Source organism: Sminthopsis crassicaudata, chromosome 2 (genome assembly GCF_048593235.1).
Source record: "Sminthopsis crassicaudata isolate SCR6 chromosome 2, ASM4859323v1, whole genome shotgun sequence".
In the NCBI taxonomy this organism is placed as follows: Eukaryota; Metazoa; Chordata; class Mammalia; order Dasyuromorphia; family Dasyuridae; genus Sminthopsis; species Sminthopsis crassicaudata.
This window is the reverse complement of record NC_133618.1, coordinates 322,798,460-322,814,526: the sequence shown is the minus strand read 5'-3', so window position 1 is coordinate 322,814,526 and position 16,067 is coordinate 322,798,460. Positions and strand designations below refer to the sequence as shown.

The 16,067-nt window shown below is 34.0% G+C and overlaps 1 protein-coding gene across 1 annotated transcript in view; it reads left to right on the top strand.

Annotated features, from left to right (window-relative positions):
• Positions 1-1,496: 1,496 nt before the first annotated feature.
• Positions 1,497-16,067, top strand: part of CCDC198 (coiled-coil domain containing 198) — a 46,336-nt gene continuing 31,765 nt past the window's right edge. The window contains exons 1-2 of the mRNA XM_074285122.1: positions 1,497-1,871; positions 8,742-8,833. Coding sequence (XP_074141223.1) covers positions 1,649-1,871; positions 8,742-8,833 — 315 coding nt within the window. The 5' untranslated portion in view covers positions 1,497-1,648. The remainder of the gene's footprint in view (positions 1,872-8,741; positions 8,834-16,067) is intronic.

Below are 16,067 nucleotides of genomic sequence, written 5' to 3'. Positions count from 1 at the left end.
GTCTTAGGGACAGTGAACTGGCCCCCTATTTAAAAAGTTTAAGGACCACTGCTAAAGGGTAATGATAGAGTCCTGACAGCAATCTCTTGCAGAGGTTTCCATTTATAATATCAATTTATTATGCTTTGATACTTGTCTACCAAGTAGCACTTGTTATGGAATCGTCCTCAAGTCCAATGGGTGAAAGGATAGAGGAAAGCTATTGTCTGGAGGAAATTAAAATTTAGGTCATACATCACTTCTGCTTAACCATCCAGACACATAATTTACATTACTGAAAGCCTTCTAGAGATTGATTTCTCATTACCAGTGAGTTGAAGAAAAGATTTAAATTATATTAGAAACATAGTTTGAGGATCCCATAAACAGAAACTATAAACTATATTGACTGTATGGTCAATACATAATAATTAATCCATGGAAGAAACTAAATCTATTTGTAAGCTATATGTAAAAGTTATAAATCTCCTAACAAATTTCTCCCAGGGATCTGTTAGCACAATTGAAAAGCCCAGCAATTTTAATCAATTTGTTTACTGTGTCTCTAGAATCCATTCCTTTAGAATCCCACTACCACATTAGTTGTATATGTAAAGGGAAAAAAAATACCCATGTGAACATATTCATGGACAATAAAACTCATTTTCTTTAGTTTTGTCCTTTTTTTCCAGTGCATTTATCTCACAAAGGTGTGAAAATGTTTCTTCATGCATATCTGCTTGTCACTTTTCTATTGAGCAACAACAACAACAAAACCCCTCCCATATACACACACAAAAACAGGAATTCTCCGATGCCTATAGGAAACAAACTCCTGAGCTTGGCATTTAAGGTTCTCCACAATGCAGCTCCAACTTTATTGAATTTATTTGTCCTTATTGGAAGCCAGTCTGGTTTTTCAAAAATGAGTTGCTAGCTGCTCTCACATTCCCTGTTGATGTTGACTATATCCCACACTGAAATGTTTTTCTACTTCAATGCTTCCTGTCAAAATCCTTTCACTTACTTCAAAGTCTAGTTCAGGTGCTACCTCTACAATAAAGCCTTTCTTTGCATCTTCCTTCCCATGAATGGAATGCATTTTTCTTAAGCACTTTTGTCTTTATGTCTTCTTTTCTCTTATCCCATTTTGTCTTTATGATATACTTATTTCTATATATGTTGTATCTCTCTGTTAGACTGTAAGCTCCTTCTGGACAGAGGATATTTTCTCATTTTAGTATTTGATGCCTGGAATGATATCTTGATATCTTATTTGTGGAATTCAAAAACAATTGAATTTTCTAAGCTTTCTTTCTACAAATATACTGTTTTTTATGGTGTTAAGAGATTTGTCTAATAATTAATAAAAGTTAGTGTTCCTTACACTAATTCTATCAGAGAAAAACCCAATGGAATAAATGTTTAACAGAATTCTGATTCAGGAATGACTAGGGAGAAGTTAATAGGGAAGTAGCCATAGAAACCAGCCTACCAGGAAGTCACCCCAAAGGCTTATGTCTAATGAGACAGAACTAGAAAGATGTCTTGAATTAAAAGACTGCTTTACAAAGCAACTAGAAAGAACATATCTTAATAACAGGTTAAGTTGAAAGTCTAAGATTCTCCTTATTTTCCCCATATACATATTTTAATGTCTTAAAGTTAAATGGGGTCAAAACACTCTAAGCCTCACCATAGGGTGACCAAAGTGGCCCCTATACAAGACAAAGACCTAATGTCTTCCCCAGCCAACCCAGTGGACATAGTATTCAATGAGAATCCAGAGGAACAAAGTTTATATTCATTTGCAAAAAAACAAGGGAAGAAGAAAACTTTGGACAGGCAGCTGCCACCACTTCGGGAGACTTTGTATGGAAGATATTCTTCAGGTAAAAAATGAAAATGACTTAGAAATTATACTTCCATAGGAAGGAATGCTATTGATAAAATGTGGTTGTTTTTACAGAGAACTGGAATTTTTCTATCTAACTGGAAAAAAGATATTAACATGTATCAAAAGATTTAGCAATTAAGAGCATGTCCAGGGTACCAAAGGAGTTTATTTTGGAAAGATGTGTGAGGAAGATTTTTGCAGTTCTGGTTTGAGGGTGAGGAAAAATAATTTTGATACTTCTCAGCTTACTGTTTCTAAGTATTTTTAATGCATGGCTCATATTATACTATCAGCATTGTGTGTATGTATAAAATCAATAATAGTCAGATAGGGTCTAAGTTAAAAATTATTTTTATAATATCTTATATCACTAGTGAAATATAGTCGAAAAGCTTTGAATAATTTCAAACTACTAATGATTCCAGAGGACAACTGAATGAATGAATAGGACATTTCTTTCTTTACTCCATATTCTCTTTTTCTCACTATACATCTTCAAATTAAGAAGAATAAACTTCAGTACTCTGATTACAAGAATCAATCCTAAAGTGACTATAAATTGTTTCTGGATAGACTAAGTAATTTCTGCCCCTGCACTTCCTAGCATTTTATGACAGAGCATCTAAATACAAGTTACACTTTGAGAAAAGGTTATTAGATATTTCCAAACTACTTTAAAACCAAGTATTTTTTTATTAATAGTCTTCCAGTTTTTGTATCCCATTCCAGATTTATAAAAGAAATGAATGTCTCTAGTTACTTAACTAGAAGGCATTGTTCCATATAACTAACAACTAAAAAAAGCTTGTCTGCTTGCACAAATGTAACTATAGAAATATGTTTAAAAGAATTGCACATATTTAACCTATATCAGATTGCTTGCTGTCTTGAGGAGGAGAGGCATATAGGAGGAAGAAAAACATTGGAACACAAAATCTTATAAAAAAGGATGTGATGTTTGACATATATTGGACTACTTGCCATCTAGAGGAGGGGATGGGGGAAAGGGGAGAAACCTTGCAAGGTTTTGCAAGGGCTAATGTTGAAGAATTATCTATGCATATGTTTTGAAAAATATAAAACTTTAATAAAGAAAAAATGAATGTGAAAATTATCTTTATGTGTTTGAAAATATAAAATAATGTTAAAAATAATCATATGCATGATACTACAATGTTTCTACAATTGGCTGGCTTAATTGCTATTCTGGATAAGTGAGTGTTTGCTATATCTCTCAATTCCTAATTACAGAAAGGGATTTTCTCTTTAGATTTTTTTCTGCAAAGATGCTTTTATGTCCCCATTTCATCTCTAGGATAGAAATTTTGTGTGTGACAAGAAAATTATTTCACTTGAATATGGAAACATGGGCCCACTTTGGAAGTCAAGGCTCTAAACTGACCTATGCTTGTGAATGACCAGAATTAAAACTTTTTAAAAGTAGTATATGGAGCCATCATTAACTAATATTCAGGAGAGCTGAGTTCTAGGCATAGCTGAACCATTATCTAGTTCTATGACCTTAGGCTAAATATTTTTACTAAATCTTTTCATATATCTCATGTTGTTCTTCTGTAATATGGAGATATTAACATGTCCCTAACATCTTACATAGGTATTGGAAATATAAAATATAAAAATAGGTAAGACTGCTTTCAAGCCCAATTAAAAAGTGAAAAATTAATAGTGATAATTGACATCTAATTGGCATTTGGGAATCTTTCACCAAAAATATTTTAATTACTGAGTTCCACATAGAGGGCTATGTAAGATAATGAATAGATTCAGAATTATGAAGACTCAAGTTTCAAATCATTCCTCAGATATTTGCTAGATGTGTGGTTCTAAGCAAACCATTCAATCTCTCTGAGCCTCAGTTTCCTCATACATAACTAAGGATAAGAATTAACCCCACTCACAGGGTGGTGGGGATTGAAGAAAATAACACTTAATATTATCAGATTTGTTAAATCTTTTGAAAATCTTAATATTTTATATAAATATTACATGTAGAATTATCATAATTATTATTTTGTATTACTTAATGCAATGATAAGACTTTAAGCTAAACTGAAAACCTACTTCATTTAAAATTATAGAGAAAAAATACTGTATTTAAGATCTTCTGAGAAAGAAAAGCAGGGGTAAATTACTAGTTGTGCAACTTTTGGATACATCAGTTTCTGCGTCCCAGAGAAGTGTAATAGATAATTTTAGATTTGCAGTTATAGAGGGATTTTCCTTACCTGGAGGTCCTTACGCCAATAAAACTATAAGCCTCATAACCAAAAAAAAAAAAAAAAGAAAAAATTAAAAACCTTACCTTGGAATTTTCCACTGAAAAGCAAAGGGAGAGTGAGGTGAATTATGGGTAAGGCATTTAAAAATCAGAGTTGAAATTGTCATAAAAAGCCAAGAGTATGCCTTCATTTAAATTTTATTATATTATAATTCTTTAAGCCACCTTTAAAAATAAGACCAAGAAATGATGCATTGAAGTTCCGAGTTTGCTCATGGAACTTCTTATCTGTTGTTTGTCTTTCATTTTCGAAGAAGACTATGACAATAGGGAGATGATGCCCTGACATGCAAGTGAACTGGATTTAAGTAAGGGAAGATTGTACAAGGTGTATTGGTGCATTTAGGTAGCAAACTAGAGAAAAAAGAAATTGACCTCTTTCATTGATGAGTTTACTTAAGTAGAAAGAGCTTTTCTCTTTCTATGTTTTCATTGTCTAGATGTTTCTCATCCACCTTCTTTATATGGAATTTATTCAATAGATGTGTGAAAGGATTATAACAAGTCATGGTTGTTTGGTCATGGTTTGAGGTCTTCCCCTCAAAGGATATGCTTTGTTCCTATCTTTTATTAATTTTGGAAAGAATCATCTTTGTACTTTCAGGGTCTATTACAGTGACTTATACACAAGTTCTTAATAGATATTTATGGTCTCCAAGCTGAGGACTATAACTAGATGTCAGGAGAACTATAATCTTATCCCAAGGAGGTGTGGAATCAACCTATCAGAGTGTGAGAACTTGGATCAAATGACAAGCAATTGGCTTGGGCTTGTTGGAAACAACCACATGCACCCACATCTATCAACATTCCTCCCATTCCTCTCTCTTGGCTTAACTTTGTTATTTGTCCCTTGTTCTCTTAACCTAACTTAACCTTGTTCCAGACACCTTCAATCTAAGCTTCAAATGCAGTTGCTTCCCTCCTCCAAGTATCTTTACCTCTCTCCCCAGATCACAACATAGCAATGACAAATATTAGGAGAATGGTTTCCAAAGGCTTTTCATTCCATGGCAGCAGTTGGTCCTTCTCCCACCCCCTTTATTTTTATTTTGGGTGGAAGAGAAAGAGTTGAACAAGATAAGCAGTCTGGATATGTTGTGACAGTTTGGATATTTCATTATATTATCTTCACTCCCTAAAACCAGCCCTCTTCTAACTTCTCTATTGCTGCTGAGAACACCAATCACTTTAATCACTTCAGAATCACAACCTCACTATTGACATTTTTTATTTGCCAATAAGTTGCCAAATCTTTTCTTTCTGAGGAAGATGTCTTCAGTCCATCCCCTTTTCTCTGCTCATACTCACTACCTCCTTCAATATCCTCATTTTGTTTTGCCTGAATTGTTGCAACAGCTTCCTAATTGGTTTTGTTGCCTCAAGAACTCTCCTCCCCAGTTCATTCTTTATCGAGATAACATAATGATTTTCCTTAAGTGAAAGATATGAGTATATGACTTCTTTACTCAATAAATTCCAGTTGTTCCCTATTTCATTTTAATCTCATTCTTTTTAAATTTCTGGAGTCAAAAAGACTTGTTTTATCCATTGTGCCACCTAGCTGATCTTTCCATTTTCCAACTCAGGATGCACAATTTATGGTCCTAAAGAATGGCCAGGGGGTAATGAAAAGTTAAGTGCCGTGGCCAAAGTTGTTTAGTCTTCTGTAAGACCTAGGTCTTTCTAAGACTTAATCCTCTCAAATTATCTCATTTTACAGATGAGAAAACTGAGCAAAGTCTGAAAGACTAAAGAATTTTACTTATTATCTCACGGGCAAATTTCAAACCTACCTGTTTTAATACTCTCTGTCAGTGATTTCCAAAATTTTTGATCCTACACCTCAGAGTAAGCCACTTTTATGGACCTCAGTTTCCTTATCCAAAACTATATGATATCTAAATTCTCTTACACATCTAATCTATGGTTCTGTGATTTCTGCCAATAAAAATAAAGAATAAATGAGCATATTGTTGTGCCAACATATAGAGACTAGTTGAGAAATATTAATTTTCAATTGGAGAATTTATTAAAGTTGATTTTGGCCACATGGGATCAGTATCCAAATCATGAGGCCCTGAACAAAAGGACATAGGGTCTTTTATGGGGTCTAAAGAAACCAGCTAACAGGTTAGCCTGCTTCCTTATCTGACAGATTTGCAACTGTTTGCTAAGAGGTTATATCAAAGACAGAGGCAGGGAGACAGAAGTCTTGCATGAGATTTCCATTCCTAGTGTTATGCAGGAAGAAAGGGAGACAAAGGCCTTTTAAGGTGTGCAAAAGGGGTTTGGGGATTTCTGGGTCATTTTAAGTTCTCAAGCCCAGTTTTTTTGTGCATTTGGGGCTATGGTTGTAACAACATATCCCCAATATGTGTATATTAACATGTATTTGATTCAAGATATCTCAGTGGATAGAATGTTAGGCCATGAAGATGTATCTTTGTGAGTTAAAATCTGACCTCAGACACTTGCTATATCACCCTGGGCAAGTCATTTAACCCTATTTGCCTCAGTTTCCTCATCTGTAAAGTGAGCTGGAGAAGGAAATGGCAAACCAGTACAGTATCTTTTCGATGAAAACCCCAAATAAGGTCACAAAGAGTTGGACTTGACTACATTGATTGAAGAACAATGGAAGGAGCACCGGACTTCTTGTCAAGAATATCTGACTTTTGGGGCAGCTAGATGGCACAGTGGAAAGAGCACAGGTCCTGAAGTCAGGAGGAGCTGAGTTCAATCATGGCCCTTAACACTTACTAGCTGTGTGATTCTAAGTGAGTCACTTAACCCCAATTGCCTCAGCAATAAATAAATAAATAAATAAAATAATATACCTGAGTTTGCATTTTGCCTCAGGCACAAGCTCCTTGATCCTGGGAAATTAATTTAACCTCTCTCATCTTCAGTTATTTCACCTGTAAAATGTCAATAACAATAGCACCTACTTTATTGGGTTAGTGTGAGGATCAAATGAGATAATGTGTAAAATATTTTGCGAATCTTAAAACACTGCTACTAAAAAGGGCTTTTGGGATACTATGTGATGACTGATGATGATAATTGATAAGTATCAATGAAATCACAAATCCAAAAAATGGAGAAAACAATGCCCTACCTATGCTACAGAATAGTGTCCTGAGTTTTAAATTTATTTAATAATTTAACATTTATTGTTGTTTTTATTATCAGAACTATTTCCTTATATAGAAGGTAAGGGAGGAGCTAAGGAAGGTCATGGTTAATTCTGGGTATCATCTAATCCAATACAGCAAACATCTATTAAGCATTTGCTTTATAAGCATGTTCAAATTGAGAAATAATGTCCAGAATGGCTAAAGGGCCAACCTTAGAGTCAGGGACCACTGAGTTGAAACCTTGCTTTTGACATATATTTAGCTATGTGACTATGGGCACATCCCTTAAACTCAGTGCTTCAGGCAAAGCTGTAAGATGAAATCTCAGATCAGTAAACAGTGTCAATTGGTGGATGAAAATTCTGTGATTTCTTATGCCAATATCTTTTTACCCTAGTTGTGCAAATAAAATAGACAAAATGTGCATAATGCCTCACACATGTTAATAAACGCTTGTTTCCTTCTTTTTGTTCTTCCAGTGAAATAACAGTTTAGAAGGAAGAAAATGTATATTGCTTGAGATTACATCAAAGAATTTGCATTCCTTACCATTATGAAACTTATACTCTTATTTAGTTATCTAATGGTAGCCATCTTTAGGATGGAGAGGGCAAAAAAAAAAAAAAAGGAGGGGAAAAAAAAGAAAAAACAAATTACTATGATAATGGATTTGTAGTTTCACATGCAATCATCTTTTTATTATACTATGTTGTAGAAATGTTTCTTTTATTCCATAAATTTAAATAAATAAATGAAATTTACATTTTATAAGGTCTAACATTTTATCACTGTGCCATTAACACAATGAGCCATTATCATGTCCATTTTTTTACTTTGTTTTAAGAGTGTACTGTTCTTCTAGATTAAATATTTAAAAATTATATCTGGGAAGATGTGATAATTTATTAGCAGTAATAGCTAATGTTTATATGGCAATTTAAAGTTTTCTAAGTATTCTACAAAGTTTGCAAAGTTCACTTAAATCTTGACTCATTTGAATCTATTTTCTATACAGCTTCCATTGTGATTTTTCTAAAGTGCTGCTCTAATCACTTTACTTCTTCCCTCAGTAAAACTCTAGTTTTATCCCTATTATCCCTAGTATTAAATACACACACACACACACACATACACACACACACACACACACACACACACACACACACACACACATACACTTGTCACAACAACCCTGGGATGTAGATACTGTTATTATCTTCATTTTATAGTTACTTCTATTTTACTGAGAGGAAACTGAGAAAGACTGAATTCAATTGACTTGTCTAGAGTCACATAATTAGTAAGTATCAGAGGCCATATTTGAACCCAGGCCTCCAATGCTGTATCTATTGAGAATCAAATTATCAATGGTTCATATTAATTGATGTGAAAATATTTGTAATGACATTTTCTTATTTCTCCTCAGGCCTTGAAATGTCCAGGCCCATATCTGTTGATATTCCACTGGAAAAGGGAGAAACAAGTATTATTAAAAGACATCCACCCAGAAGATTTCAAGTAAGATGAATTTAAAACAATTCATAAGGAACTTTTTTTGGAATTAATGGTGACATCCTCTTTCAACAATAAACATATAAAAGGACAAAGGATGTTGTAAAGTGATTAATAGGATGTTGTTAATGAGCCATTCATTCTCTTTTGACAAAGAATGGTGATATAATTAATACACTATAACAAAGCCCCATTCCAGCTAGATGGTATAGTGAGTGGATAGAGCAGTGGTCCAGGAGCCAGGAAGATGAATTAAAATCTAGCCTCAGATATTTACTAGCTGTATGACATTAGGTAAGTCACCTACCTTTTGTCTGCCTAAGTTTCTTCAATTACAAAATAGGGATATGAATAGTACATACTTACCAAGATTGTCTTAAGGATTAAATGAGATAATCTATGCAAAAGCATTTAGCACAGTGCCTAGCACACAGCAGACATTTAATAAACCCTAGTGTTTATTTTTCCCTTCCAAGTCAAAAATTTGGTATAAAACATACAAGCTAATCCTTGAAATCAGATTTGAACACTAAGATAAGGAGACAAGAAATATTGTTACCAAGCTAAAGGAAATTATTGAAGAGTATATAGAATCAGATGGAAATCGTCAGCCTTAAATTCCAGTAACACTAGTCTTGAAAAGGCAGCTGCATTCAGCATGCAGCCGCAGGACTCATCTTCCTTAACTCTGTACGACGTTGCAAACTCTGCTGGTTTCAGCTATGTGTAGTGGGATGTAAGATACTGCCAACTCCAACTCTCTTTTTGGCCTCTCCTCATACAAGTTTCTGGGCATAAGAAATGTTTACAGCAAGTAGTATTAGGGGGTGACTAGACAAGTTCCAGAGATCCCCAGGGTTGAATGCCTTTTACCTTTATTTTAAACAACAGCAGAGACTAGCTACCATTCATTAGGTGATAAATATATATGTGTGTGTGTGTGTGTGTGTATATATATACATATATATATATATATATATATATATATATATGTATTGGTAGGATGTGTTATGAGGCTCAAATAAAATACTGGATGTAAAGCATTTTGCAAATCTTAAAAGTATTTATTTAAAGCACTTAAAGTGCTTGAAGATTTCTGAGGCATAATAATGCTCATGATGAAAATTTAACTATTGAATCAGCATTAAAACTAGCTGAAGCACAACTCTGAGTAAATGTTTGAGTGTGTGCATGTGAATTTTGTTGTTCATTTGTTTCAGTCATGTCTCTTTGTGGCCTCATTTGAGGTTTTCTTGGCAAAAATATTGGAGCAGTTTGCCATTTCCTTCTACAGATCATTTCACAGATAAGGAAATTATGGCAAAAAAAGATGTAAAGTGACTTGCCTGGGGTCACAGATTTATTATTTGGATAGATTTGAACTTAGGAAGATGAGAGCTTGTGTCTTTCCAGTTATGGATATTAGAGTTTCTTTTTTTTTTTTTTCTTTCTCCTTTAAACTCATCTGAGTTATCCTTCCCTATCAAGATTTTAAACTAGAGATTAAGGGATTCTCAAAGAATCAAGTCTCTCCTTAGCTTTCTTCCATAATATCACTAAATCAGTTAGCTTTTTCCATTCCATTTCTTCAAAGGCCTTCCCTAAAACCCAGGCAAGTGCTGGATCTTAACTCCTCACTTTCTCTCACTTCACATCTCCCATCAGTTCTTGAATGTTATCCTTTCTATCTCTCAAACATCACTTATATCTCTCTCCTTTTCCCTCCCCACACAAATCACCATCGTAGTTGAGGCCTTTAGGACCTCTCCCTTGCTCAATTACAATAGCCACTTAATTGATCTTCACTTAGGTCTTGACTCATTTGAATCCATTTTCTATGCAGCTCCCATAGCGATTTTAAAGAAGTGCAGCTCTAATCACTTTACTTCTTCCCTCAGTAAAACTCAAAAAACTTGGGAGACTAGTGGCTCCCAAATATCCCAAATAATACACACAGATACACACACACACACACACACATACACACACACACATACACACACACAAACATATACACACATCTTTCTTTAGAATATAAGCTCTTTGAGAGCAGAAATTGTTTTATTTGCTGTATATCCTCAATAGCACAGTATTTGATATATAATAGGCACCTAATTAATTCTTGTTGATTGATTGATCATTGAGCCAGCTATCCCCCGCAATGACTAATTTGTCATGGTCATTTAGTCTTTTCATTCTGTCATTCAACCAGTTAAAAATTCCTGGTTTTTCTTTGCTATGTTTCTTTCAAGTGACCTACTGATGACTTGGGATGTTAGTTCCCATCTTTAGCTCTATTGGCTTGTACAGGTGACTCTATCCAACCTAAATCCCCAAATTTCCTTTAATGCCTTAGTTCTTTGTGAGAATTGATTTTATGCTTTTATAATACCCAGGAACATTTTTCTCAATAAAAACATCATTTCTATGGAATGGATGATGCCTCTGATGTTAAATCTTTAAAAAACAAACCACAAAGGGATAATTACTAACATTAGATGGGGGCACTGCTGCACTTCTATCATTATTAACTTCTCTGATGTAATTAACAATTAGGGTTTTTTAAAGTAGTTATCTAAGAACCTTCCTAAAATAGGTTATATTTTCCTACCCTTGCCTAAATGCTAGTAAAAAGTTTTGACCTTGTATCCTTGCTGTTGGTTTTGAACATAAAACGGGATTAAACGTGATTTTGAGTTTCCTTTGCTGTCTGAAGTCCAAAAATTGAGTTCTGACATGGGATTTACAATCTATAACATCCTTTAATGCCAATCAAACAAGCTTCAGGAGTTGTCTACCACCAAGCCTGCAGGAGCCAAGAGAATTTTACTCTCTGCATTGCTGGATGGAAAGCAGAATAGGATACATGATTAGGTAGTGAAATATATTTATTAATTGAGGGTAGCAGGACAGAAAATATTTTAACTTTATTGAGCAGAAGGTACCTTTAAGATACAGAAGGTACCTATGTGAAAAATCAATCATTTTAACATAAATAAATGCAAAAGGATACTGCAGGCCTATATTCAGTTCCTTGAACAATAGTTCCTAAGGCACTCAGGAGGAAATAAACTTCATGAGATTTTTATACACAGTAGCAGCTGGTAGGCAGACTCTCCTGCAGAGATCATGCTGCAATATAGGACATGAGAGGAAGACATCTCTTAAAACTCCATTTCTCAAAGACCCTAAATAAAATAAGACATTTGGCTACTTCAAAAGGAATTTGTCTAAAATGAAAAGGTAGAATTTCCGTTAAGCCATTAATCTTCTTATCCAGTTCTGGGCTACCAAATAGTGGGTATCTTCTATTTAATACACACTAACCAGAAGCTTCTGATTTTTCCAGATTCTTAATATTAAAAAACTTTCAAGTCATTAGGCACTTACTTTCAATCACTTATTATACTTTCACCAAATAATCCAAGAAATTTCATTGCCTGAATCAAAATTGTAGCCTTAACTATTTGGATTAATATGGAGCTTTTGGATTGGAGGGCAAGGCTGGTCTTTTGCCATTCTTTATATTTCCAGAGATTAACAGCTGGCATATAGAAGGCATTTAATAAATGTTTATCTATTATTTGTAAATACAAGAAGTGAATATTAAGAGCATAGGTTAATTAGAAACAAGTCATATTAAACTAAAATTTTTAGGAAAGAATTATTGGACAATTAAAACAAGAATATGTCATGAATAGAAGAGGTCTGACCTGAACAAGACAAAGTCACTCATGAAAGGACTGTAGGCAATATAGAAAGATGCAGAATACATAACAGTATAATCCAATAGTTGAAAAAAAGTTGCTGATCAATTAGAGCTAAAGAGTGGTTATTAAGAGATAAATGTCAACCTACTAAAATATCAATAGTAAATAAGATACTGAAGATAAGATAAATTGTAGCTAACTTAACAGAGTTAAGCAGAGTTTGACACTAATGATTTTGAATTCAGTGGTTTTAGTTGTTAAATATGTTAGCATATGCAGTTATATATAGAACTGATTTAGTAACTTGGGACTTTCTAGTATAAGATAAACTGAGACTACTAGTTTTAGCTTCTAGTCTTAGTTTTCTGTCTTACTGATTTACAAGCTTGTATTTTGGATATATTTTATCTAATAAGATGAAACAAAATAAGAATAATGTAAAGTCTTACATTGGGTTAAAAAAATCAATTTCACAAGCACATATTGGGAGAGGCTTGCTTAGATAGCAGTTGGTAAGAAAAAGCATGAGTGTTTTTATTGAACTTCAAGCTCAATATGAGATGATGTGGCAACTCCCCCTCCCCATAAAAAAATGCACTTTTGATTTCATTAAAAGAACCATAGTTTTTAGGAATAGGGAGGTGATGGCTTGTAGTCTTTAGACCTCATCTGAAACAAGGGGTCACATTCTGAGCATCAAAATTTAGAAAATATATTGATAAGCTAGAGAACATATAGAAGATGGGAGGGCCTTGAGTTTATCTTATATGGGATCACTTGAAAGAACTGGAAATGTTTAATCTGAAGAAGAGAAGACTTGAAGGGTACATGATAGCTTCATTTAAGTATTTAAAGTCATGGAGAAGGTAGACCAAATATTTTATATTTGATCACAGAAGACAGAGCCAGGAGCAATGGTTGGAAGATGCAAAAAATCATATTTAGACTTGAAGGAAGAAAAAGCTTCCTAACAGTTAGTGATGTCCAAAAATGGAATGGGTTGTATCTGGTGGTATTTTTTCCCACATCTTACCCATTGAAGATGTTGAACAAATACCTGACAAGTATTTTATGGTGGGTTTCTCTTTTAGGTATAGATGATACTAGGGCTACTGAAGTCCCTTTAGATTACAAAATTGTGATTCTATGAAGATGAAATGTAATAGAGATAAATATGAATTTTGTTATTTGTGTTCAAAAAAATAAATTGAATAGATATGTTGTGGGGGAAATGGAGATGTAAAGTTTTTTTAAGTAGAGAGAATACTAAAAGTTTGGTTGGACTGCAATTTTAGTCATTACAAATTTATGCAACCTAAACTAAGTGGGGCTCTTGTTAATAAAACTATGCTATTATAAACTGATTTCTTAAGCCTCCCACAACATCACCTTTCAAATATCCCCAATCACTTTCCTCTCAATCTCATATTTGGAGCATATAGGTCAATATATATGATCTTCTTCCCTTCTCTAGATATCAAAACCCTTCTCAATCTCTATTCTTTTATTCCTTACCAAGGCCAACTCTTCTCCATGTTCCTTTAATCTAATTCCCCTCTCTTCTGCAGTATATTCCTTTTAATATTATCCTTTCTTTCTAATCATCTTTCCTTTTCTATTCCTTCTTTCCCTACTGTCTAAAACACATCCAAGGGTCTCCCATTCTAGAAAAACTCCCATTTGACTCTACTATCACTTTAAGCTAACATCTTCTATCATTTATCACAGCTAGATTCTTAGAAGAAGCTATCAGTACCCATGTTCTCCATTTCCTCTCCTCTCATTTCTGAAATTTTTGCAATTTGGCTTCCAATCTTACTACTTAATTGAAATTGCTCTCTCCAAAGTTACCTATGATTTCCTAATTGTTAACACATATGATCTTTACTGCTAAATTTTTGACTTGGCTGAAACATTTGACATTGTTGATCACTTGCTCCTCCAGGATACTCTCTCCTTTTAGGTTTTTGTTTTTGTTTGGACATCCTGCTTTCTTGGTCTTTCTTTTACCTTTTTATTACTCCTTAAGCTCTCATGCTGATTCATTTTCTTTCATATTTCTCACACCCAGGTTCTATCTGGACTTTATTCTAATCTCTTAATGTATTCTATTATTGATGACCTTATCAGCTTCCAGGGGTTTAAGTAATATTTCTATGGACATGGCTCTAAAATCAATATATTTCCCCTTGTCTCTCTCCTTAGTTTTACATCATAATTTCCAAATGCTTATTGGATATTTCAAAAGGATGTCTTAAAATTTAGTATTAGAACTGTCTTCTTTTCTAAACCTACTTCCTTTGTGAATTTTCCATTTTTGTAAAGGGTATCTTTGTCAACTCTCTCTAATTCTACATATCCAATCAGTTACCAAATCATTCAATTTTTATCTATATAAAATGTCTCACAAGCATCTTCTTTTCTTTACTGGCACAGCCACTATTTTATTTCAAGTCCTCATAACTTCTCACCGGGAGTAACTCTCTGCCTCGAGTCTCTCTCCATTCCAATACATCCTCTTTACCAGTACTAAAGTGATTTTCCTGAAGTGCAAATGTGACGATCTCATTCCCTATTTAATAAACTCCAATTCTTCCCTATTGTCTCTAGGATTAAATATATGTTCCTCTGTTTGCCTTTGAAAGCCCACTACAACATGACCCCCTCAATCTATCTTTCCAACCTTGTTAATACATTATTCTTAGAACATTCTACTTTACAATCCATCTGGCCTACTTTGCTGTTCCTCACTTGCACAGTCTATGTCTTATCTTTGTACCTTTGTGCCTGTGCCTGGAATATACTCCAACTTCACTAAAATCTCTTGTTCCTCTGAAGTGAAACCCTGTAATTATTATTGCTCCTCTCCCCAAATTATCTTCTATGTAGTTTGTATATACTTTGTACATGCGCGCGCGCGCACACACACACACACACACACACACTTTTATGTCTCTCTATAAATCTTAGGCTTTTTGAGACCAAGAATGTTTTCATTACATGTCTTTATTCCTAGTGTCTAGAACAACGACAGGCACATAGAAAACACTTCATGAATGTTTTCTGATTAATTGGCTCATTGATTAAATTGGAAATCAGGAGATCTGGATTCTAGGATCCACTCTTCACTCAGTAATTGCATCTAATTCAAGTAAATAAACATTTATTCAACACCTACTACACACTAGGAGGCAGCTTGGTGGAATACTATATATCAACTTCAGTTTTCTCATTTCAGCTCAAAATGATTTGGAAAAGGAAATGACAGACCATTCCAGTATCTTTGCCACAAAAACAAACAAACAAACAAACAAAAACAAAAACAAAAAAACTCCAAATAGGATCATGGAAATAACTGAAAAATAGAAGAACAACACCAACAAAAATGGGCCAGGAACAGTGCTGAATGCTAGAGATACAATTACTACAGATTGCTACTGACCTCAAAAAAATCTAAAGAGAGAGATAACATACAAAAGGAGGCAGGAAAGCTGAGGCTGGGAGAAGACCAAGTGGTATTTGGCATGGGA